Source organism: Pelodiscus sinensis, chromosome 2 (genome assembly GCF_049634645.1).
Source record: "Pelodiscus sinensis isolate JC-2024 chromosome 2, ASM4963464v1, whole genome shotgun sequence".
NCBI classification, from domain to species: Eukaryota; Metazoa; Chordata; order Testudines; family Trionychidae; genus Pelodiscus; species Pelodiscus sinensis.
Genome location: NC_134712.1, coordinates 39624379 through 39649858, shown reverse-complemented (window position 1 = coordinate 39649858; position 25480 = coordinate 39624379). Strand labels below are relative to the sequence as shown.

Below are 25480 nucleotides of genomic sequence, written 5' to 3'. Positions count from 1 at the left end.
AGGATAAATCTACATTGCCACTTTACTGCACTGCAACTTTCTGGCTCAGAGTGAGAAAAAACATCCTCCCTCAAGCACAGCAAGTTAGAGGGCTTTAAAGCACCAGTGTAAACTGGGCTACAGCAATGGGAGCTGTGCGCCCAGCAGAATTAGCTACTCCCCTTGGGAGGCAGTTTACCTGAAGCACTGGGAGCTCTCTTCCCATGCTCCTGCCATGGCCACATTGCAGCATTAAAGTGCTGCCGTGGCTACACTTCAAAGAAGGGCTAATCAACTTTGGAAGCCCGGGGGACCACAATGATACTCACAGCATATGCTGAGGGCTGCAACTTAAGTGTGGTTGCATATACATGCAAATATACATGCAAAAAGCTTTTTTCACACTAACGGGCATGAATACAAAGATTAAGCCTTAAGCTGTGGCGCTGGACCCAAATGTGGCCAGTGTGAGTCAGTCAGCACCTCTCAGGCTCTGCCTACAAGGCTAAGCAGCCAGCATTTCCCATGATGCCCTGGCGCTCCCAGCACCTCCTCCATGGGGGCTAGAAATGCCGACAGCCTGTACCCATCTGTTCCAGCCAGCCCATCCGCTTGCATCTTTCAATGCTCACCCCGTCTGGGAGATGCCTCACCATTGTGGAGCATGTTCCCAGTGGAGACCATGTTCAAAGGATCCCACCCACAGGTCATGTGTTGAGTAGCCCTGCTTTAAAGCATCTAATTATAGATAAAGCTCAAGAATTTAAGTGATACAACTCAAAGTCTCCACAGAATGCTGTACTACAGAAAAAGGGCTTTGAGGAACCAAAGGGTGATGGGCACTAAGGAGCTTGGATGGCAGCCTGCAAACTCTGCAGCTCTTGGGATTTGTGAATAAAGAAAAGTGAAGCCTTGCGTGGTGACACTTGGTCTTGTCCTTATCCTTCTGGCACTGTACTACTTGCTCCTTTGGCTGCAAGCCTTACCTCCCCTGCATAGGGCTACAGGCAAAGTAGTAGTAGGGGCATTAATTTCCGTGTGGATAGTCACCTACCTCTGAAAGAGAGCCACAGGGCATGGCTGCTCCACAGCTCTGACATTTTTGATCTCCATGGAGTCAAAGATCTTGTACAGGTCTTCTGCTGGCTCAGGAGGCCATGCTTAGGGGCTCTTTCTTTTCCCCTTTTCTGTGCCTCATGTTGGATTCCACTTTGTTTCTCCCTCCATTGGCACAGGGGAGGGGAGCTTCAAGTCCACTTATCATTGACATTTTTAATGTAACTTGCAGCTGGGAACAGAAGGTCTCCAAGCTGAATATTTCCTCTGTGAATAATCTTAATTCATGAGACAGTTACAGCAAGAAGAAAAAATGTTCAGTTTTGAATTCAGTGTCTCTATCTAGTTCTAGATAATACATTCAGGTTCCATTTTCTGAGAGCAGAGAAAGGAGTGGGGAATACCAACTAAAAGGAAGTCAGTTTGTCCTGAGAGTCTGTTTTCACACAGGAATGCATACCAAACACTCAAGAAGACTTCATTCTACATGTTTACCACAGACCCAACGAAGCTGTCGGTCAGTTCGGAGGTCAGTTAGCTCATCAATGGATCTCCAACTGCACTGACAAGCATAAGCCCGTGATCCCTTCTTCTTTATCATCTTCACTCTTAATTTACTGAGGTCAGGCATGTTATTCCTGTCAATCAAATAAGTTCACTTTAGTATGATGTTTCTTTTTTCTATAAAATAAGCACTTTGCACCATGTAGCCAAATTCTGGCATTGGATGTGTATACTATGAGTGACTTTAGGAAGAGTAGCATGTGAAGCTGAGAAAAGATGCCAGCCCATAGAATTCTGCCCTCAGAACCAGTTCCTTGTTGGTAAAGGACTGTTGCAGTGCCAGGTTCCGTCACTGTGGGAGCTATAAAAGTCCTCACACAGTGCTGGATAAAATTATTGAATGGGCTTGTCTCATGCAATTTTAAAAATCACATTAATGGTAAGCACTGAGGTTATAGTGCAATAGCTTCTCTGGTTTAATGATTTAGAGGCTTATATACTCAAGTCATTTTAACGTTGTTTTTTTTTTAAAACAAGAAAAAACTATGTTTTAGCAAATAAAAATTCAAGAAGGCAAAACCTTGGGTCAAAACCCTCCTGGGACCCTATTTTTAGTAACATTAGATGGAAGAAAAGGAACGTTTTGTATTGTGGTAATGTTGATCCCCCCCATGGGTGGTCTATGCAGATTGGGAGAGAGTACAACAGCTGGGGTGAGGGCAAGGGAGATAGCCACTCTCTGAAGCACTGTTCCCTCCCTCCCCGCCACTAAAAAATCCCTGAAAAAACAGAAATGATGTATAATTCTGACTGGAGCAAAGTGTCTTGCTTGTTCTTTCCCCTCTGCGGTATACACCCTCTAGGGAAACAGGAGATTATGGATCGGCAACAAGAGGGAGAGTCCAGTGCAATAATAGCCTGCATTCAAGCCACATGCTAGGTTACGAAACATGCGTTAGGCCTTGATTCAGAAAAGCACTTAAAAACATGCTGGCCATTAAGTGTGCACTCAAGTCTCATTACTTTTAATGGGATTTAAGTGGGTGTTAAAATGCTGTCTTGGATATAATGCTTTCCTAAGTAAAGGTCTCAGTGCACTGTAACTACTGTTTACAGGTGTACTGAAACCAGAAATTTTTGTAGGCTTGGTTCTCTGCTGGTTCTGCAGAAGAGGCAACTCCATCCTGCAAAGTACGGCGTAGACTAAAGTAGCGTCAGCTCTCCTACTTGAGAATAACCTAAAGAGGGGTCAATCTGGTCTAACGAGTGAATCTGAAGTACATTGTAAATATTCATTTAGTTTAGATTCATACAGTATCTGTAAAGTTATCCCAAGTTAACTAGTTCATTTGTATCATAAATGAATACATATGCATAGTGACATTCTGCTGTCAAGAAATAGCATATGCAAATTAATCATTATAGGATCAGTGGTGAGAGGATAAGGGTACTAGTGCAGAGTAGAAAGACAAAAAGATCACACCACATAATATAGAATGACAGACAACAGGGAGAACGTGAACCAAATCACAAGTTACTTCTACACTAGCATCCAGATCTTCAAATGAAGCAAAGTACCAGCGTAAAAATCTGTTATTTCAAAAACCAAGTGTTGACTTAATGTTTTAACCATGACTGACATGTAGCCTGCTCTTTCCTTTAATTTTCATCTGCTGCCCTTATACCAGTTCAAATAGTACACTGATGGAGTACAATAAAAATGTTGAAATAGAAATCTGAGAACAAAAAACAGTGGGGTAGATATTTATTTACTCATTTGCTTGCCCATCCTTAAAATCTCATTTTTATACTATTTATTTTGGAAAGATTAACAGGTTTACACATCCATGTCACGTATGTATGAAAAACAAAATTATTACAAGTGAGCTTTTGTTAAAGGACATTACATAGGAATATGGTCATTAGATCTCTGTGTTTAACAATTATATTTACAGAGTAAGCATTAATACAAGATTTAGGACATGTTTAACAGACCAGGTGTGTCTAATATTAACATTAAAAAAACTGAATAGGTATACTTGTTTAATTTGCAGAGGAATGTAATCAAATATCTGAGACCTAGTCTACACTACAGAGTTAGGTTGATGTAAGGCAGCTTATGTCGACTTAATTATGTTAGTGTACACAATAAAGCCTTGTCTTGCTGATGTACGGGCATGTCTACACTACAGAGAAGATTGACCCTCCGAAGGTCAAGCTTCTAGGGTTCGATTTAGTGGGTCTAGGGTAGACCCCTATATCAAATGCTGAGGGCAGCCCCCATGGGTGTCTGGTGCTCCTCGTTCTGCGAGGAGTAAGGGAAGCAGGCAGGAGCAGGTGCTCCCATCAGCTTCCCACTGGGTGGATGGGGATTTAAGGTATGTTGACTCCAGCTATGCAATTAACATAATTGGAGTAGTGTATCTTAGGTCAACCTTCCCCTCCAGTGTGGACCAGGCCTAAGTGCCTAAGGCATCAACATAATACAGGCAGTCCCCGGGTTACATCAATCCGACTTACGTTGGATCCCTAGTTACAAACGGGGGGGGGGGCCGCTAGTGCGGGGTGCCTCCCCCACTGTTGCCGCCTCCGGTGGCGCAGGGAGCGCTTCCCCCCAGCAGACCAGGGAGATGCGGAGCGGCTTTTCTCGCCGCAGAGGACGTGGGTCTGCTGGGGGGAACAAGACACCAGCCAAAAGGGGGCACCCCAGAGCGGAAAAATTAATTTCCTAGGGAACAACAGGAGCAGCAGGCAGTGAGACCCATTGTGTTACAGTCCCCACCTTGGGAGCAACAGCTCTTTCCCTCTTCAGCACTAGAGCTGCAAGTATCTTGTTAGCGTCACTTTTAATCTCCAAATTTCCCCGCCTACTAGAGGCACCCCAGCTGGAGGAACTGCAGAGAATAACTTGTACATTAAATAATATATATTCTGCCCTTTTATTCATGAAACTCTCTAGTTAACAAAGAGTCAGATTAAAAAAATTATCAGGGCAGAGCATTAATTAAAAACAAAGGTCTTTCAAGTCTTAGGATCAGAGAGAACACAAAGGATGTCCTAAAACAATAAGGAAGAGAATGTTAATAACAAGATGTCTTATTAATGTGTTGTTATAAGGGGTCAGCGTTCTTTGCAAGCTACAATACACCCCCTGGTGTTCACACAATTTGAACATCTAGTTAACCTGACCAATGTTTTGCAATAGAACAAATTTTTGATCAAAACAGATTTTATCAAAATAAGTGGAATTCAAGGTATTTAAATTCCCTATATAAATCAGGAATATGCCTCTTATTTGTGATTAAGGTTCTCAGGAAAGGTTTTAGAGAAATTAGAAGCCAAAATGGCTAAAGGATAAATCCAGAGACTTCAAATCCCCATTGGAGTGAAGTGGCAGAGAATTACCACAATTTAACCAAAAATAAAACTTTTGAAAGTGATTGGATCAGGATTTTTTGTCCCATGGAAACCCTCACATTTAGTTAAACGTCTGCATTTTTACAACAAAGGCTTTCAAACTGCTTGAATCTCACTGTGCAGCTTATATACATAGTATTTAACAGCAGAGAGGAAGAAGTGACAGAAGCAATAAGTCAGTGTCACAAAAAGCATGATGGCAAATATACATAACATAAGCAGAGTCATATTTTTTACTTTATTCATGAATGAGACATACTGCACTAGAACACAAGAGGCAAAATTCATCACTAGTGGAAGTGACATTAACTTACATAGAGCAGCACCTGACTATGCCAGCAATAAATATGGGCCTTTATCTATTAAAACGTACATTTCTGATAAGCATATTACCCCCCCCCCCATAGTAATTACAAGCCTATCTGAAGCATACCTGAAAAAGAGATAATCACATGATTTATCCCACTGGTAGTCATTGTAATGAGACACATGGAAGTCACAGGCAGTACAACGTAGCTGATCACATGTTCTGTTCAAAGTAACAGAATCAAATAGCAGTGATGTATTACAAAAATACATTAAGATTTCAAAATCAAATTTGCTTAAAAGTTGCAAAATGCTAGAACTATGCATTATACATGTTTTTATTACACGATCCCTGATCATACTTTCCACTGCCTCACTGAGTGCACAAGCTGGATGGTGCCCTGGGAACTAATTAGGTTAAACTCTGATCATCTGAAGAAGTGGGCTCTGCCCACGAAAGCTCATGATACCATCTACATGTTTGTTAGTCTAAGTGCTACCAGACCATTTGTTGTTTTTTTAAGTTTATCCAGTACAGACTGACTCAGCTACCCCCTGAAGCTAGGTTAATTTAGTTTATGTAGGCTGCTATCTCAACTCCTCCCCCATTTGGATGATGAAAATAGAAGGTGTGCAGTGAATGAGGCAGTGGATTGTAGGAAGAGAAGGCATGGTCTTATCACTAAGAAAGCTAAAAGATTCCCTTGAATGTATTAGGTAAATTATTTACTAGTAGAGAATGCTGGTATTTTAAAAGCTTATTTTTTCATACTGATTTTTATGTAAGATTGTCAATGTTTCCTGATGAAAAATACAGAAGTCTACATTTAGGATATTAGACTGTAGAGCTATGTTAGTGTTGTGCAGTAGGATAATATGTTGCATAGGGCTCAAAAGCAGCTGAACTGCTACTCTATTAAAGATCACAAAGGAAAAGGCCACTGAGGAAGACTGCTTCCCCTGCCCATTAAGAAGCAATATTTCACAATTCTTCTTTCTCAGCAAAGTAATTTGAGTGGTTGCACGATGTGTGTAACCACAACTAAGTAGTTCCATTAAACAAAACTGCCTTTTGAATAAGGGATGTAGAGGTCACATACACAGCTGAAGCTAGTGGGCACCAAAGTGACTCTACAGGGAAAAATTAAGTTTCCCACATAAACTCCCTGTGCAAATCCTTAGCATAGGAGTCAAGATTTGGCCTATAATTCTGGTTGTGAAGACACAGTTTGTTACAAACACTTGAAAAACATGACTTAGAATAAAACTCCCATTGGGCTGAAATTTCTTGTGACTGGCTCTGGGTTATTTTATTTATTTCCTGCAAAGGAAAAGATTGCCTTGCATGCTTTTTCCTTCCTAAAGATGGCCAGAAATTTTAACTGATTAAAAAAAAATAGAAATCCAAGTCCAGCCTAAGCTGAGTAATTACGACTGGAGAACTAATGAATTGGTGATATCATAAGAGCCTACCCTACTTTTAATAAAAAACCTTTAGCGTCAATACTGAGCAGATAAACTCTCGAGGTCTCTAAAACACACACATGACATAAATCACATGTAACTCTATCAAAATTTCTTATGTGTTTAGGTAAGGTAAGTTTAACCCAATTATTTACATTTGGTATAACAGGATTAAAAAAAAAACCTAGAAAGTTTATGGAGGATAGGTCCATCAATGACTATTAGCCAGGATTGGCAGGATTGGTGTTCCCAGCTTCAGTTTGCCAGAGGTTAGGAATGGGTGATACCTGATGATTATCTCTTCTATTCATTCCTTCTGGGGCACTTGGCATTAGCCACTCTCAGATGACAGGATACTGGGCTACATGGACCTTCGGTCTGACCCAATATGACTGTTCTGATCATCTCTCAACAGAAACTTTACATAAGAACCTTATCTTGGATTAAGATTGTAATAATGCAAATAAAGTCCTTTCAGATTTCCTACCTCTGAGAAATATTTGTTCCTATACCATGTGGTGTAGAGCTTCCGCCAATATACACTGGACAACAACTACACGAATTCAACAGAGAAACAGTAAAATTAGTTGAGAGTCACTTGGAAAAAGTAGCATAATAACAACAACCTAATTTGATTTGACTCAGCCTGTCATCCTCCAATGAGCATATGTACCTTTTCAGCAAATGCATTAATTACTTAGGACTGTAAGGCACAGTATTTATAAAATAAGTGTTACTTTACTGGACTAATGCTGAACATCCAGGAGCATAGGAGTTAAAAGTTTTTCAACGTGCATAAGCAAGAGTCACAAAACACTACTAGGTGCAATGTGTTCACGGAATAGTATAGGGACTGAAACATAGAAAAGCAAAACAGAACATCTAATTTTGAACTGTTAATGCTTTTCCATGTGGCAGAACATTATTTGCAACTACAATAATATGTAGCACTGTAATGTAACCTTACAGACAACATGCCTTATAGCGGGGTGGGCAATAATTTTTGAGGGGAGGGGGTTACTTCAAAAATGTATGAAGTGGTCGCAGGCTGCCCCAGAAGGAGTGGGGCCTCAGATGGAAGGGGCAGAGCCTCGGATGGAAGGAGCAGAGCCTTTAAATAGCAGGAGTTGAAAAGGCTGGAGCCTCCCCTGCAGCTCCCAGGCATCATGTTAGCTGGAGATGGGAGCTGCAAGCCCTTTCAATTCCTGCTATTTAAAGGGCTCACTGCTCCCGGCCTCACTGCTCTCGGCCACGCTGCTAGCGCATTGCCTGGGAGCTGGGGACATATGAGGCCTTTCAACTGTTTCTATTTAAAGGGCTTGTGCCTTCCCTGGGGCTGTTGCCTGGAAGTTGAAAGGGCTTGTTGAAGCAGTTAAAAGGGCTTGCATGTCCTTGGCTTCCAGGCAACGTGCTAGCGTAGAGCCAGAGCTGTGAACCCTTTCAATTGTTTCTATTTAAAGGAGTAGATCCGGCCAAGTGGCTGTCAGACAATGCAGCCACCTGAGAGGGGAGCCCTTTAAACAGAAACAGTTAAAAGTGCTTGCAGCTCTGGCACCTCTGGTGCGTTGGCTGGGAGCCGGAGACACGCGAGCCCTTTCAACTGCTTCTATTTAAAGGGCTCACACCTTCCCCATGCCTGTCAGGCAATGTGTGGCCTTGCAGTCCCAGGAAGGCGTGAGCCCTTTAAATAGAAGCAATTAAAAGGGCTCACGCATGGCTTCCAGGAAATGCGCTACCAGCAGGGTAGGAGTTGCGAGTCCTTTTAACTGCTTCTATTTAAAAGGCTCAGGCAAGCCCTTTAAATAGAAACAGTTAAAAGGGCTTGCAGTTCTGGTGCCGCTAACGCATTGCCTGGGAGCCGGAGATGAGCGAGCCCTTTCACCTGCTTCTATTTAATATGCTCATGCAGGCCTGGCCACAGAGTCTGTGGGGCCCAAGGCGACATGTTGTGGTTGGCTGCACCGCGTGGCTGTGCAGCTCCTAGGCAGGGCAGCGAGTGAGCAGCTGGGCGGGCAGGTGCTGGGCAGCACGGAGCCCGAGGCAACTGCCTTGCTTGCCTTGCCCTAAGGCTGGGCCTGGGCTCATGCCTTCCCCACAACTGCCAGGCAACGTGCTACCTGACAGGTGCAGGGAAGGCGTGAGCCCTTAAAATAGAAGCAGTTGAAAGGGCTTGTGCGACTCCGGCTCCAGGCAATGCAGTAGGGGGCAGGTGCTGGAACAGCCGTGCGGGCTGGATCAAAGCCCTTGGTGGGCCAGATCTGGCCTGCTGAATGGCTTTTGCTCACCCCTGCCTTATACTGATGGACTTAAGGAACTCAATCTATCTTAACAAAGAGAAGCCTTATGGGAGACCTGATCACGGGCTACAAGTACCTACATGGAGAACAGATATTTGATAATGAGGGCTTCAGTCTAGCAGACAAAGATATAACAAGATCCAGAGACTAGAAGCTGAAGCTAGACAAATTCAGAATGGAAATAAAGTGTAAGTTTTAAATGGTAAATAACCACTGGAACAATATACCAAGGGTTGTGCTGGTTTCTCCATCAGGGCAGTTTTTAAATCAAGACTGGATTTATAAAAGGGATTATACTGGAAGAGGTTCTATGGCCTGTGTTATTCAAGAGATCAGAGCAGATGATTACAATGGTCTCTTCTGGCTTTGGAATCTATGAAATGAATGAAAACAACTTCTTTGTACTATGGAGGCACAAAACTGTCAAAAAGCTGCATTATTTGTTCTTTCTCCTATTAAAGCTCCTCTAAATACTTAGCTCCTTTGCAATTCAGCGTCGTCATCTCTCTATATATTTTAGAGTTTGTGCATCTGTCTGTTTTTCCATGAGTCCGTCCATCCTTCTGTGAGTCCATTTGCTCAAGAACACCTCCTATATGGTAAGAACTAGGACGACTAAATTTGGTACGCGTCTTCTTCTTATCCTCATCAATTGTTTTCCGTAACGTGGAAAGTGAGGGTTCGGATAGAAGGGACAGTTATGCTCCACAATGGCCACTAGGGGCAGCATGCATGGGGGACAGTTATATTGCAGATTGACCACAGAAGGGCAGCAACACCAAGACAACAGTGGCCAGCTCAAGCTCTCCATATTGCCAGCCACCGGCCCAGGTAAGTGGCTTCCAGTCCCCAAACCCTTCCCCCCTGGCCCTCAGCTCCAGTGCCAGATGGGCGAGGGGGGAGCTCCGCCAGCCAGCAGCTCCAGCCCTGCTGCGAGAAGCTGCTTGCCCCTCAGCTGGAAGAACTGCCAGGCGGCAGAGAAGCACCAGCAGGGCCGGGCAGCCCAGCCCCACCCTCTCTGTAAAGAGCCACCATCTGGGAGGCCAGGCAGGCCCCCCATGAGAGCTCCTGGCCGGGGGAGGGGAAAGGGGGGCTGGTCAGCACAATACTGGTCCTCGCTCCCCCTGAGAGGAGCTGCCAGGGCAGTGCAGTTCTGGTCCCCAGGAGGGGCCACCGTCGGAACAGTGCCACCTTCACTGCCACACGCAGCCTCGGTAAGCCCCTCCTCCCTGACCTCTCAGGCCCCTACCCTGAGCCCTCCCCATCTCTCACCCCCCACCCTGACTCCTGTACCGCTACCCCTTGCCCATAGCCTCCCCACCTCCCAGCCCCCTCTCTGAATCCTGCACCTCTCCCACACCCGTTGCTGTAAGCTTCCCACACCCACAGCTCCCTGCCATGGTCCCCTTGCCCTAAATCCTACAACCCCCCTGGCCTGAGCCCCCCCCTTTAAGTACCCCATCCCTGCCCTGAATCCTGTAGCCTCAGCTCTGCCCTGAGCTTCCCAGACCCCTGCATCATCCACCCCTTTGCCTGAGCCCCTTCACCTCTCAGCCCTGAGCACCCGCACCCTAGCCTCCTGCCCTGAAGGATCTGAGCAATGATGGGTAAATCTAGTAGTTTAAATAGTAGGCATTATTAATAGTATTCTGATGATAGAATGTATACACCGTGCACTCAGTTCAGCATTCGTCCCATACCTTTTACCATGAGCCTGAATGGAAGCACTATTTCCTTCAGATGTGGGATTTCCAGATTTAGATCTCAGTTTCTATCTCAAAACAAAGAGAGAACCAGGAATACCATTATAACATAATCATTCAGTTTTGCTTAATAAGCATTGGCCAGAAACTGGTCTGATGGAAGCTGGAATGAGGGTAGACAAACTGCAAGCCACCCACCACCGTGTTCTGGCTCTTTAAAAAAGTATCACAATTTCAGTAGATACCCCCACAGGTGGATAGGGAAACAGTTTCATAGCACACCTGTACTCATTCAATTTCCTTGCCAAATGCTGATTTCCCCTTGCAGAGGGCTCTGCAAGAACCCAGCACAATGGAGGCAACAGATTCTACTCCACTCCACACAAATATATTTGGGCATTGCGGGGAGGGGTACAGGCGGGAATAATGATCTCTCTGCAGAATAGTAATCAAATAACTTGAACTCAAAATGTACATCTTTTAAATCTATCCAGCTGGGATTGTGGGTGCTCACCTTTTTTTTCTTCTTAAAGCTCATCCTAGATGTCTCAAGTATGGCACTGAAAATTAGTAAATACACTTAAAAACTGAAGCCTAAGTGACTAGCCCAAAGTGACACAGTAAATGCTTAGCATGGCTAGAAATTTAACTCTGATTCCCAGGTCTGTACGTTAACCACCAGACAATGATTCCATGAAACACTAGCATTCCAGACTGCAACATCAATTAAGATAAGGGCAAAGAAGGTAGACTGAAGAAGATAAAGCTTCTACAGGTTGCACCACTCTAATCCAGATCTCTCTCGTCCAGAAACAACTGTTGTCCAAAATTATTTTAGTTAGCTAGATGTCCACTTTTCATAGGTGTTGCCAGGTTTCCCGTGGTTCCATTAAGTTTGTTTACAGCCACCAGTCCTAGCTCTCAAGTGTTCTGTGCTGTTATTTCGCTCTAGTTTACCCCTAAATGTCTTCTAACAGCACAGTAAGCAGTGGAAATGTTGGTAAAGCTGCTAGACAATATCGACCTCCCATGGTCCAGAAAATTCTCTCATTTGGAACTGGTCAGGTCTTGAGGGTTCTGGACTAAAGAGGTTCAACCTGTATTTAGACAAGTATCTTGGTAATGACAGAAAAAAAATCCTGGAAAGTACAAGACCATTAATTGCAATTTTTGAAGTTTTTCCTAGTAGGAGCTCAGCTAGGGTTTATGCACTGAGCTATGGGAGATTCTGATATTGGGCTTGTGACCCAAGGACTTCTTGGGTCACAACTGGGCTTTGCCAATTATCAGAAGGCACAGGGGGTTAATTGGTTATAAGCATAACAGATCACCAAAGGGTGGCATGTGAGGTCTCTACCAAGGACCAGTAGGCTATTGATGAGTCATTTGTATATTGTATAGCTCACAACGTAGGCCTATTTGTATACTGACCCACAGGCAAAAGAATAGATCGTGAAATCTAAAAAAGAGGAAATTTGCAGGATTGAACAATGAGCAAGGGGGTACTCTGTGTCTGAATAAAGACAAAGGATGGGACTGAAACATATGGAATCCTTTATACAGGAGCCAAGCTAACAATATATTTGTCTCATGAAAGAAGGATCACTGCTAAGCTGGCTAAAAAGAGCTGCAAGGATTTTGAATAAGCCAAACTCTATAAGACATGAGAGTACTTTGGTAATTAACTAGGCTCAAGAATGCACTATAACTTTATTTTATAGGTAAACATTTGTTTCCAGTACTATTTGCTATTACTTCAATCTCTGTGCTTTGTTAAATAAACTTATGTTTGTAGTGAAATCAAGTATATCTAAAGGCTGTGTGCTGAGTGGAGCGGTGATCTGAGATAGAACAGGCAATCTGGTAAGTACTGTTTCTTTAGGAGCAGCGACTCTATGAATACTGCAAATATCCAGTGGACCAGGATCTGGACATGCCAGGGAAATGCTTAGAGGGCTCTTCCCATCATTGTGTGTGGAACTCATTCCTGCAAGAAACTACTTAGGAACCAAAGTTACTTGACTCCAGAAGCTGGGTTCCTGACCAAGGATGTTAGATATCGGGTATTTGAATAGTAATTTAACTGCATACAATCTTATTGGTTACATGACTATTCTATAGTCCCTGGGGGTGGGACTGGCAGCCACTCCTGAGGAGCCCTCTGTAACCCTGCATTGCTGCCTCTGTATGAGAGGAAGTTGCATGGAGTGGCAGAGGGAGCCAGGAGATGAGGAGCATCCGCTGTCCACAGGGAGCTCGGACCGACCCCCCCATGGACAGAGGCTGCTATTGAATTTTTCAGTGGTTACATGCTTACATATAGACACACATTTTAACAACCCTAGCTCACATATCCCAAGCTCCCAAGTTCACCGCACCTACTTGCTGTCTCAGAATTTAAAAACAAGCAACAACTTCCCTAAAAATCCCTTTTTAAAACATTTTCTGACTGAATCCCTTCCTACAGCATTTTTCAGAACTCTACTTACCACAGTTTTTTGGGAAAAGCTGCTTTCATCAATTATATCTTTAATAATGTCATCTATGTCCTCTTCATCAACAACAGCCTTTGTTAGTATTTTTGCTGATCTGAAAAATGTAGAGGAAAATCCATCGTTGTGTAAAATGAGCAGCGACATTAGTTTTAACCATAGCTCCTTAGCTTAAAGAAACGCTATAAAAACATTCAGCTATTTTCCCTCTAACATATCTTTAGTATCTAAGGCATGAAATGTTAGTGGCGTAGGAGCGCAGAAAAATTGGAAATCAGACTGAACATCTGCAAACACTATTAAATGATCAAAGCAATTTAAAGTATATTGGTCTATATACTAATGAAACTTTCCCCATTTACTCTGGCCAGGTAAAGGGGCTAAGAACAGCTACTTCAGTGGGGCCAAAATCACCATACCCAGTAAATTTGGACATGCACACACTGTAAATGGGCAGGGTGAGTTAAATCAAATGACAAACTGAAAATCATTATATTTTTTCTCGTGATTTTGGGCCCATTTAACGATTTTTGATTCTGTGAGTGTGGCAATACCCGATTTGCTGCATATCAGTGATAAGTGCATGAATACTGCAGTTTAGATAATTTAAAATCAAATTACACAGTTTGCTCGGCAGACAATGTTACAAATCTATGTATGATAGACACTCTAAAATGTTTACACTCCTTGTTTAATAAACTACATTAGTTACTGCAGAGTTTCCTATTATTGCTGTTCAGCTTGTTGCCAAATTGCTTCTTTTGAGACACAAGGAGAATGAAAGGGGTAAGGGGGCTGTGGGAATCACATAGATGGTAAAACTAGTCACATAATTTCTAACTTCCTTTAATGTTCAGAGAAACTGTATTGTTCAGTATGGGACAACAGTAACTGCATAGTTTAGTTTAGTTTTCTCACTGTGACTTCACAGCTACATGCTGACAACAGATCACCAAAGCCAGCTAGCAGACTGCCAGGGATGCAAGCAAGAGGCAGCAGAGATAAGGGCACTACACGAGTGGACACAAGCTCCAAAACATGGGCACTACATGTGAGCGGACACACAGTTGATTTGAGGAAGTGGGTCTGGCCCAGGAAAGCTCATCACCTAATAAACCATCTTGTTAGTCTTTAAAGTGCTGCATAGTCCTGGGTTTTGGTTCAGATACACCAGACTAACAGGGCTACATTTCTGTCAGAGTTGGTAGGGAAGTGCGTCCTCAGGGCTTGCCCTGTCTGGTCTGCCCTCTGCTGATCCCCCACAAACCCAGCTGGCACACTTGGTTTCTAAGAGGTTACTTTAATGACCCCCCCACCAAGCCAGGAACGAGTGTGAGCCGGCAGGGACCGAGAACCCCGGGACCCAAGGGCCACAAAGAGCCCCCAGGGACTTGGGGGGAAAGGGGAAGAGGAGGAAAGAGACAAGCAGCGCCCAGGGCTATAGGGAGCGGGAAACTATGAGGGGAGCGGGCACGCGCGACATCCCAGGGAGGGGGCCGCAAGGGACACGGGCACGCGCGACATCCCAGGGAGGGGGCCGCAAGGCACACGACCACGCGCGACATCCCAGGGAGGGGCTGTGGGGGGACACGGGCACACGCGGCGCTTTGGGAAGCCAGGGTGGGGGCTGCGGGGGACACACGACGCCCAAGGCAGGGCCGGAGCCCTCGGCCTGAGCGGCAGGGCCGGGAGGCCGAGCCGGGCCCTCCAGGGCGCGGCGCACCCACTGCCGCCACTAACCTGCCCCTCTCCCCGGCCACCGCCTCGCCTCCGCCGCGCTCTCGCTTCCCGGCCCCCAGCGCCTGTAGGCGGCAGAACTTGGTCTCCACTTCGTCCAGCAGCGCGTCCAGATCGTCCGCCATTGCCAGGCCGCGCCGCCCGCCGTTGCCAAGGAGCCCGCGGGCACGCGCGCTTGGGTGGGATGGGGACACGGCTCGGGCGCGCCGCCGCGGAAAGGCTTCGGGCCTCGCCACAGCAAACTAATAAAACATCGTGGGACTGGCCTCCCCACCAAAAGCTACGTCCGAGCTCCGTAGTCGGCAGGATTCGAACCTGCGCGGGGAGACCCCAATGGATTTCTAGTCCATCGCCTTAACCACTCGGCCACGACTACTTGTGGCAAAGTGGTTTAATGCAGTAGCATAAGAAGCATCCGCAGTGCCTGTCCTTGCTCTTTTCAGTTCTAATTTGGTTTGTTCTGGTGTTTGGATCTTTTTGCCCCATTGTCACGACATTGAAAGGTCTATGTTGTGCATCTGTGTAATACTTAGTTATTTCATTAATTGATTGTTAGTCAGTTGTCCCCACAGGTTGAGTACTGTGGCTGACAGATTATTAGCTATGGACATGACCCACAAAAGCCTGTCTTTGAAGTTACAGTAGTCACGTTTGCCACTTGCACCCACAGAGGTTTTTTTCCCCAGAGTTGCTCTCATCACATGATCTGATTTGATCTGGTTTGATCTGAGGAAGTGGGTCTGGCCCACGAAAGCTCATCATCTAATAAACCATCTTGTTAGTCTTTAAAGTGCTACATTGTCCTGCATTTTGTCTCATCACATGCACATTTTTGCCACCTGCAAAGGTGTTTGCACCCACACAGGTATTTTTCTTTTTGCAGGTGCACTTGACATACCTATGTTTTTATAACCACAAACCCTATTTGTTCTCAGAAACAGGTTGGGTTTTTTTTTGTAGGCACAGTTGTGACACCAGAGCCTCAATGCTCTCTATGGGGACAGGGCTACCAAATCCACTGCCAGCCTAAGGAGGCGGTAGTTATAGGCCCTGCTGGGCAGTCCCCTGCCTAGTTCACTGAGGAGAGACTGATGTATGAGGAGTGTAGCTCTCCCTTTCCCTGGAGATGGCTTACAGCACCAGAGGGTGAAGACAGTGGGCTCAATGAGGTAGGTTTGGCAGTGGATCTGGAGGCTTCTAGCACTGGTATGAGGAGGAGGGCTAGCCTGCAGGAGCAAGCAGCGTTTGATTCAGAAGCTCTGGAATGGGTTGAAAAGGGCTGTGGTAGAGATCTTGGGGATGCATAGGCTAGAGTGAAGGGGGTAGGCTTAGCTGGTTTGGGGTGGGCGGATGAAATTCAGTCAGACCTGTCATAGAGGCGCATTCCTGTGTTTTGAAGGTGATGCCACTCTAAAATAACTTGGTGATGATTTTGGTTCTTGAGTCAAGCCATGTCAAGGCTGCAGATGCTACAGAGGGCCTCTCCCTCAGGCCTGTGCCAGAGAATGACTTTACCCCAGAGACAAGCCAGTGATGAGTGTGTAAAAATCCTGTAAGCAGGACACACCCTTTCTCTGCTTTCTGCCCATAATCCAAAGATAAAAACATGTCACACTAAAATCAGTTTCCTCAGTCTTCTGCCACCAGTGCCACAGCTCCCCTACCCTAATAATCTGACAATAATATATAGCAGAGCTATTCAACTTTGAAAGCCCTGGGGGCCACAATAATACTCACAGCACATGCCGAGGGCTGCAACTTAAGTGTGGTTGCATATACATGCAAATATTTATGCAAATACATGCAAATAGCTTTTTTCACACTGACAGGTATGAGTACAAGATTAAGGCAAGACTTCAGAACACGCAGGCCCCATTTAAGTCAGTGCTGCTGATATTAATAAAATGCAGTATTCACCTGATTTCCACCCATATGACAGCACTTTTAATGAGCAATGACATTTCAGGAATTTATCTGCTCAAACGCATATCAACAGAAGACCATTATATTAACTACTTTTTTGTTCTGGCTCCCACCTGTGGGCCGCGTGTTGAGCCTTGCATAAACCCAAACCTCACTGCAGGCTGCAAACAAATGGGCCATGGGCCGCATGCGGCCCGCGGGCCATGTGTTGAGTAGCCCAGAGCTATAGTAGGGATGTAATAGTGCAGTCAATTAACCAATATGAAAAAGTTTATAGATTGATGCTATAGACTACATGCATTTCCTCCCTCTCACTAGTAAATTTTTAGCAGGTGGCCAGCAGCCTGGCTCAGTTATGGCTCATTCCATGTTTGGGACCTACCCTTGCTGTGGCTCTGCATTTAAAGTGTATTAGGAGCCAGGGAGGCAGGCAGCCTGGCTCAGTTCCAGTTTGTGCCAGGTCTGGGAGCTTAGACTGCCCCCCGGCAGGCAGAGGCTGCTGTCATCCCACACTGCTGCCTCTTTATCAGAGGCAGCAGCACAGGGCGACAAGCAGCTGGTCCGCAGAAGGAGCTGGTTTTAAAACTGGCTTTCCTTGAAGACTAGTTCCCACCAGGCACCCCACGCTGCTGCCGGCCCCGCCCCTGGGGACTATAGAATAGTCGATTAACCGATAAGAATTCATGCGGTTACTCGACTATTCAATTAACCGATATTTAATATCCCTAATGTATAGGTGTGGCGGGGTAGCCCCACCCCTCCCTAGAACGCCAGTGTCTCCGAGGGGACGGGGAAGTGGGGCCGGCAACTCGCCGGGGTGGAAAACCGCGCGGGGCCCCCGGCGGGGAGCTGGGGCGCCCCAGCAAGGCCACAACGCGGGGGAGCACACCGGCGGGGGCGGAAGGTCGGCTGGGATGGCGTCAGCCGGGACGTCACCAGCGCGACGCCCAGGGGCGTCGCCGGGTGATGACGCTGGGGGAAGCGTCATCCTCCCACGTCCGGCGGGAAATTTAAAAGGGAACTACGGGCCAGAGGAGAGGGGAGAGCCCCGCAGAGGAGGAGCGTCACAGCCAGACCCGACGGACACCTCACGGACCCGACTACTGGAGACCCTGGGTGAGTCTTAACCCGGGGCCCCCAAGCTAGCGGCAGCTCACTGCCGGGGAAGAAGTGACCCAGGGCGGGGGCGTGGACCCTGAGAGCGGGGGAGTTTAGGGGTGTTCAACCCCCTCCGCTAGGCAGGAACGTGGGTCCTGACCTTAGGGCCCTGGGTCGGGGTCCGGAGCGAGGGTGGGCCCGGACCCCCTTCCCCAGCGAGCAGGGGGGCAACCGGGCGCATCTTGCGAATTGTCAAAGCGCCTAATTCAATAAACTAACCCAATACGCAAAAGAGGGTGTTACTTGGTGGTTGGGGGGAGCGCAGACTCAGGTAGTCCCCTACAATAGGCTACCATGGCTTTGGGGATGGAGAAACCACAGCAACACAGAGTTCCAGGGGAGCAGGCCTGCAAGGGCTTGTCTACATTGCAGGGCAAAAATTGAATTAAGATACGCAACTTCAGCTACGTTAATTGCATAGCTGAAGTTGAAATAGCTTAATTTGGCTTTTGGCACTGTCTACACAGCAGGAAATGGAAGGAAGAACACTTCTTTCAACTTCCCTTGCTCCTCATGAAATGAAGGTTACAGGAGTCAGAGTAAGAAGTCCTCCAGCTCGCCATTATTTCAAAATAATGGCTTGCTGTGTAGATGCTCATTTTGTTATTTCAAAATAAAGTCAGTTATTCCAAAATAACGCTGCTGTGTAGACATGCCCCAAGAGTCTGATAGCTGCAGAATTATCCCAGCAGGGGGAACAGCAAGCCCAAATGGTAGGCCAATTTCATTGACAACTTAGCCATTAAAGGGGGCCAGAGAGCCATACTGAACTATCCTATGTTTGTATGAGGAAAAACAGGAGCTCTGTATGGTATAGTCTGGAATATGACAAGGGAAATAATAAAAGCGCACATGGGGGCTTCCTTCCTAGGGAGATGGTTTCCCTCCTGGGTGAATCCTTCCTTTTATGGAACAGGGTAGAGCTACAGCTACCCTCTGCAGCAGCTTAACGAGTGTGTGCCATTTTGTATTTCAGGTTGAGAATTGGCAATTCGTTCCACATACTGCTGTTAGCAGGAATCCAAGGTAGAACAACAGGTAGTGGAAGAATCTGATATAGGCTTTCTGGAAAAATAGGCATGGAAAGGACATGTGAAAGGCTCATCCTGAGAGTCCTACACTTAGTTTCAACTCAATGAGGGTCCCAAACACAATCTGTTGAGTCCTGGTGAGCTGCCTCCTTAGAGCTGAAGGATTCAACAAGGAAGAGAAAAGTCTATCTTGGGAGAGTCCATTACTCATAGTCGGAAGGGTGGGAATGGGGATGAATAAAAGTCAGTTTGGGGGGAGGGGAGGACCATGAAATTGTCTTTGGGGCACAGTGGAGAGGCCTGGAACTATTACTGCATTCATGAAGCCTTAAACCCCTTTCCTCAGCTGGTTCCCAGTACACAGCAGATCTTCTGCAAAAATGGATGCTGGGGGAGTGCTATGAGACCTGTATCATAAAAAGTCTCCTAAAGGCTACTCACTATTTGTAGCCCCACTTTTCCACAGCACAGGGCTCTACCTGGCTTGCTTCATCAGGAGGTTGGAAAGGAATGGTTTATAGAAAGAAAAATAATCCCTGCTGCTAACAGAAGCTTTGATCTACTCACTGTATCACACCCTCCCTTTGTTAGTGGTTTGATTTTCTGGCCTTCTTACTTCTCTGTTTCCACTACCCAGCCTGTAGGTAATAAGTCTGTATCCCCAACCACCTCTTTCCATAGTACAATCTGCTGCCTCCTTTTATGAGATATTAGCCTGGAAGTGAATGTTCCTTTTTGTTTTATTCTTGTCTAATTGCTTAGGATTTTGAGGTCCTACCCAACATTTTACAGCAATCTGTAATAAAGGGGGTTTCTGGGGGCACTGCTGAAGATCAAATCAGGGTGAATTGCTTAGAAACAGGACTACTTACAGCCAAAGACTGGGGGCACTTCAAACCAGTCATAAAAAAACGTTTCAGTTCACCACACTGGCAAGAAATCAAACAAGCAATGAGTTTAGACACTCCAGTTTTCCTGTGCCACCACCAGTAATGCTCCTTATACAGTTGAGAGGTTATGAAAACTCATTTTACCAAATCTGAACAGCTTATCCCATTCCCTAAGAACCAGCCACATTCCCAGATAAATTTATATCTTAGATCTTACCCAAAGGAGCATGGTGTGCCAATCCTTCAGAATCTAAAATTGAAAGAAAGAAAGAAAGAAAGAAAGAAAGAAAGAAAGAAAGAAAGAAAGAAAGAAAGAAAGAAAGAAAGAGAAAGGGCGAGAGTAAAATTGTTATTAGAATCAAATTACAAACATCAATTGCAAAGTTATTGGTGCAGGCTTGTAGCAGAGAGAGAATAAATTGTGGTCTTAGATTAAGTCTCTAGAATACATCCTCTGTTAGGATGGGTTATCAGTCCTTTCAGGCTTCAGTTCATGGCAGAGATCTTTTATAGGCTGGAATGAAAACAAAATTGAGGATCCTTGCCCATGTGGAGGGAATTCCATTATTCTCTTTGTGTGAAATGTACCTTCCAAGATGGAGTTTGTCACATGAGCAAGTCACCCGACTCAGTTCTTTTTAGGCAGCAGCCATGACTTACATGCTGGTCTGAAAGTTCACAGCAAAGCTCATCAGATGTGGATTGGCAGCACCTAACGTGCATTGTCAGTTATTCACTTGACTAATAGTCTTCTCACAATAGGCTGGTCAAGCCTCCTGATGATATCTCCCAGAAGCAAGCATTTGAAATACAAATACATAGCCAACACTCATAACTTCACATACAACAATGATAAATGGATATGAGCTGTAGAAACAGAATTAGTGAGTCACCAGCTTTTCATAGACTTTTAACTTAGCATACATTGTGCAAGATTTGGTGCAAACATATAAGAATGGTTGTAACAATATTTGTATATTTATCTCACAATCCAATAACATCATACCATCATACCATTTTTTGAAATGCTTCCTGTAAAAATGGAATATCATCCATTCCTTTATTAACAAATCCAGGCAAATGTATGTGATATGAATCACTGGTCTCCCAACATTTGCTGTATGTTCTTCCATCTTCAAACACACATGGTAGGTCAAATGTTTCACGATGGCACAAAGCCAGTTTTCTCAGTTGTAACACATTAAGAAAAATGATGGAGTTGAACACAGTATGTTATGTTTGATTGGTAACTTGAGGAAGCAATTTAGAGAGAAAGAGAGAGAAATAAAATAAGCAATGCTGTCTTTTCTTGTAAGTTGACAAAAAGCTCATTGCTGGCTTCTCTTGCAGGCACTTTTCAAAATTTGTCAGCCTGTGATGAAGTGAGGCTACAGTCCTTAACAGCTCCAGGCAAAGCCTCTGGGTTACAAGGTGTTTTATAATTCTCCTGGTACTACAAGTAATGAATTGCAAGTCGTCTTTGAATTCCCTTGTAGTTTAGCTCTTATTTCAGAGTTCCATTTTCCTTCCCACACATCTCAGCACTCTTTGAATACAACCAGCTTATAATGACAGCACTGCTAGGAGATGTGTTAGGTAGAACAGTTGTGAGCCTCCCCATGGTTGATGCTATGGAAGAAATTGAATAGCATTGATCCTGCTCCAGCTCTTTTAAGTAGTCCCTTGGCTAGGAGTTGGTGTCATGTAGGTAAATTTAGTCCAGAAGAAGTGGATTCTTTAGTGGAATATTACATTTGTCTCTCACAGCTGTGGAGAGTTTAAACTAATCACAATTCTCCCTGGTATACTATCATTTCTGTAATTTAAAAAAGGATCAGGAGACTGTAGGCTTGGAAAATCTTGAAGAAACTCTTGTCTTGAAATACATCATCACATATGGAAAGACCACTTGCTGCATCATCATAAGGAGCTTAAGAATGCCGAAATCAAGTACTTTTTTGGCATTCTTTCAAATGGCCTTAGAAAGCTGAGTACATTTTCTTTTGACTGCAAAATAGCTTCTTTCCTCTTCAATCAACCCTATGGCTGTCAATGTGTCTGTCTGTTGTTAGGTGCCAGAAATGTATGGAGTCGCTAGATAACGGTGCCAAAGTCAGGACTGCCAAAGGCTTTCTCTCATGAACCTATTGAAGTTTTTCTCAGCTGAAAAGTGTTTGAAGGCCTGTGCCTTCTTTTCCCAAATCCATTGCAATGAAAAGATTGCTTTTATGAGATTTCCTGCCTGCTGCTTGGATCCTTGTCATTCTAAATGTGGTCTTTAACTATCATGTAGATTGTATGTGGGCCACCTTAATTCCTGGTATAATGGTCAATGTCCAGATTCTGCATTTTGATCAAGTTAAGCTCAGCACAGGAATGCAGGTATGAGGAGAGGAATAAAGCTGGCTTTAAGCCACCTTGGCAATCTTACTCTTGGCATCAGCTGGAGCACTTCCAGGGCTGCTCTAACTTATACACACCGCTAATTGCCATCATGGCTTTTCCACAGCTGAAATAGCCAGACTGTTGTGCCACCATCCTTCAATCACTTCAGTCATGCCACCATCCTCCAATATGCTTTTGATGCTGAGGACTGCAAGAGACAGTGGTATAGGGACGTTCTGGCAGCTTTTTTCCACTTATGCTGGGGTATTTCTCAGGTGGTGTTTCTACCAAGTTTCTGGTCCCTATACATCACTGGAATAGTGGTAGGAATGCAGTAATTCCTCATTTAACACTATATATATGTTTCTGAAAATGATCATGTTAAGTGAAAACGTGTTATGCGGGGTCAATTTTCGCATTGAAAATAATGGAAAAGGTGGGGGTTGCGTTTGAAGCGGTGGTATCTGTTGGGACCGGGACATGAGTTTGGGGAGAAAGGGGACTGGGTTACAGCAGGGAGGGGAGGTGTTTGGCTCTGGGGAAGGGAAGGGAAGGGGAGGAGAGGGGAGGGGGATTGGGTTGGGAGTATGCTCCTGTGATGGGTCTGCCGGGACCCGCACTGCATCCGGTGAGGGAGAGTTGCTGGGGAATGGCGCAGCGAGCGGCGAACCCTCCGCCGCTTTGCAAGGAGGCAGGGGAAGCCTCGTGCAGCCACTGGCGACGGGCCGGCTGAGGAAACCCAGCCGCTGGCCTGCAAGCGGGGACGGAGGAGAGGGGGCAAGGTGTCCATCGAGGGGGAGTCAGCAGGGAATGGCGCGGTGAACAGTGAACCCTCCATCGCAGGGATGGTCGTGTAATTCAAATAACACACCCTAAAAAAAATTGTGCTATCGCGAAAACGTGGTAAGCGGGCATGTGTTAAATGAGGAATTGCTGTAGAGTTAAGCCATTCAAGGTATTTCCTATGTATCAGTAACTGCAGGGGACCTTATGGGAGAGGGCTCCTTAGCCCACGTGCTTTTGAGAATCTTGAGTGGAGTGCACTTCAGACATACTTGCTTTGCTCCCTCATCATAGAAGTAGAAGATTGTTTCACCTTTCATTCCACCATGAGTTTTTGCAGGAAACTTTAAATAGGGGTTTAAAACTCATACGATTTAATTAGAAACAGGATTGAAAATAGGAAAAAAATTAGATTAAAGCAAAAGAAATAGTTTGTACTATAACTAGACCTGAACCTTATCTGTGGCGAATACCAGCTCTTGATTCAAGCTATCAGTGTGGACCCAGACTACAAAGAAAGCTGTGATTTACACTGATGAAGCTTGCCTGGTTTAAAGCAGTAATAAGATCTACTTGTGCAAACCATGGCAAGCAATGTCTACATTAGGGGTTTGTAATAGGGCAGCTACAACATTTGCTGGCTATTGATGGCTGGAATGGTGCTAATCTCAAATGCAAACTGGCTAACTATTCACATTCATAGGCCCAATGCACACATTTTAAAAAAAGACACTATGCTGACTCTTAATTGTAGTCTAATCTTTATTCAAAAATTCTGTGTTAGTACTCAGTAAAGTATTAATTCTGTTTCAATAAAGAACATTTGCCACATCGGCAGTAGCAAGGGCAAAATTCCTAATGTCAGTATATCAATGTGTCTTTTAGTGATGCTGAGGGACAAGCTCAAGAGATGAGAAGACAATTTAAGCTTGAGACTGATTCAGTCTTTGATTGCCTGCCGAGCCTTCCAACATAGCAGCCAGTTGTAATGGTGGATTGTTGTGAGTTGGCTTTTTTTTGTGCCAGCTGAATTGTCTATTGGGGGTTTAGACTCAGATAAAAAATGTAGGCCATCAAACAGACTTTGGACCATAACTACTTTCAGTAACTTCCTTGAATTGAATGGATAATTTCAAGACTCTCTACATAGCAGTGGTCCCCAACGTGGTGCCTGTGGGTTCCATGGCGTCCGCCGGGCCATTTATGTGCGCCCGTGGAACAATCTGGGCCGGCTCCACCCCCAGGGTCACGGCACATGCCGGTGCCGGCCCTGGGCGCATGGGTGGCTCCTGTACTGGGGTCGTGGCGCATGCCGGTGCTGGTCCTAGACGCCTGGCGTACGGACAGCCCTTATCCCGGGGTCACGGCACATGCTGGTGCCGGCCCTGGGCGCATGGGCGGCCCTGGCCCCAGGGTCGCGGCACATGTCTTTGCCAGCCCCGGGCACATGGGTGGCCCCGGGCACATAGGCAGCCCCTGCCCTGGGGTCGTGGCCCATGCCGGTGCTGGCCCCGGATGCCTGGCACATGGGCGGTCTTTGCCCTGGGGTTGCGGCACATGCCGGTGCTGGCCCCGGGTGCACAGCGCATGCATGGCCCCGCCCCCAGACACGCAGCAGCCCCAAAAGGTTGGGGACCACTGATATATAGAGTTTTGAGGGGTGCAGACAGAATGGCCACCAGGGCAGCTGTGAGAAGCCCTGGAGGCCAATTATTTTGAAATAAGCATAGTTGAGTGTCCACACTCACTCTATTTCGAAATAGCAATTTCAAAATAGGTGTTATTCCTCATAGAATGCTAGAACTGTGCCACATAGCAGCGCCCTGCTCTGCCTTCTCTGCTTCCATGGCAGACCCCAGCACTCTTTGAGCCCCCACAGCTGCAAGCATGCTGGCAGCTGCCTCTGAAGCCGCTGGCTGGAGTAAAGGAGGAGCGCACCCTCCTGGACTAGTGCAGAGATCCTGGATCTTATAGAGGTGTAGGGTGAGGAGTCTAGCCTCCAGGATCTCCACACCAGGCACAGGAATGCAGATGTCTACAGCCAGATAATCTGGCTGAGAAAGGGCACACATGCACACTGGACTAAGTGTGCATGAAAATTAGGGAACAGCGGCAGGCCTACACCAAGGCCAGGGAACAAAGTTCCCATTTTGGAGTGGCATCCCAGACCTGCTGGAATTATCAGCAGCTGGATGGTATCCTGGGAGGGTGGACTCCACCCTGGACATGCCTATTGTCAGCCTCCAGGAGGGTGGGGCTCTGGACCAGAACAATGAGGATGAGGATGAGGATGAGGATGAGGCCAGCCAAGAGGTAGTTATCTCCCTGGAGCCAGTATCCCCCTCACAAGAAGAT

General features: G+C 45.7%; 1 protein-coding gene and 1 non-coding gene across 2 annotated transcripts; both read right to left on the bottom strand.

The window, feature by feature from the left end:
- Positions 1-418: 418 nt before the first annotated feature.
- Positions 419-15306, bottom strand: CFAP418 (cilia and flagella associated protein 418). The gene is made up of 6 exons (XM_075920344.1): positions 14959-15306; positions 13216-13315; positions 10724-10794; positions 7214-7279; positions 5390-5485; positions 419-1673 (listed from the first exon to the last, which is right to left on the bottom strand). The coding sequence occupies exons 1-6, from the start codon at positions 15078-15080 to the stop codon at positions 1514-1516; spliced, it is 615 nt and encodes a 204-aa protein (XP_075776459.1). The 5' UTR covers positions 15081-15306; the 3' UTR covers positions 419-1513.
- TRNAS-AGA (transfer RNA serine (anticodon AGA)) lies at positions 15250-15331 on the bottom strand. Its single transcript has one exon. It is a non-coding gene; the product is annotated as a tRNA-Ser (tRNA).
- Between the last annotated feature and the right edge of the window lie 10149 nt (positions 15332-25480).

Excerpts from the sequence above, each read along its gene's own strand:
- CFAP418 (XM_075920344.1), bottom strand. The coding sequence starts at position 15,080 with ATGGCGGACGATCTGGACGCGCTGCTGGACGAAGTGGAGACCAAGTTC. Across the intron at positions 10,795-13,215 it reads GCTTTTCCCAAAAAACTGTG|AAACTGAGATCTAAATCTGG; the intron begins GTAAGTAGAGTT and ends GTTTTGAGATAG. Across the intron at positions 7,280-10,723 it reads ATTCAGGCTCATGGTAAAAG|TTGTTGTCCAGTGTATATTG; the intron begins GTATGGGACGAA and ends GAATTCGTGTAG.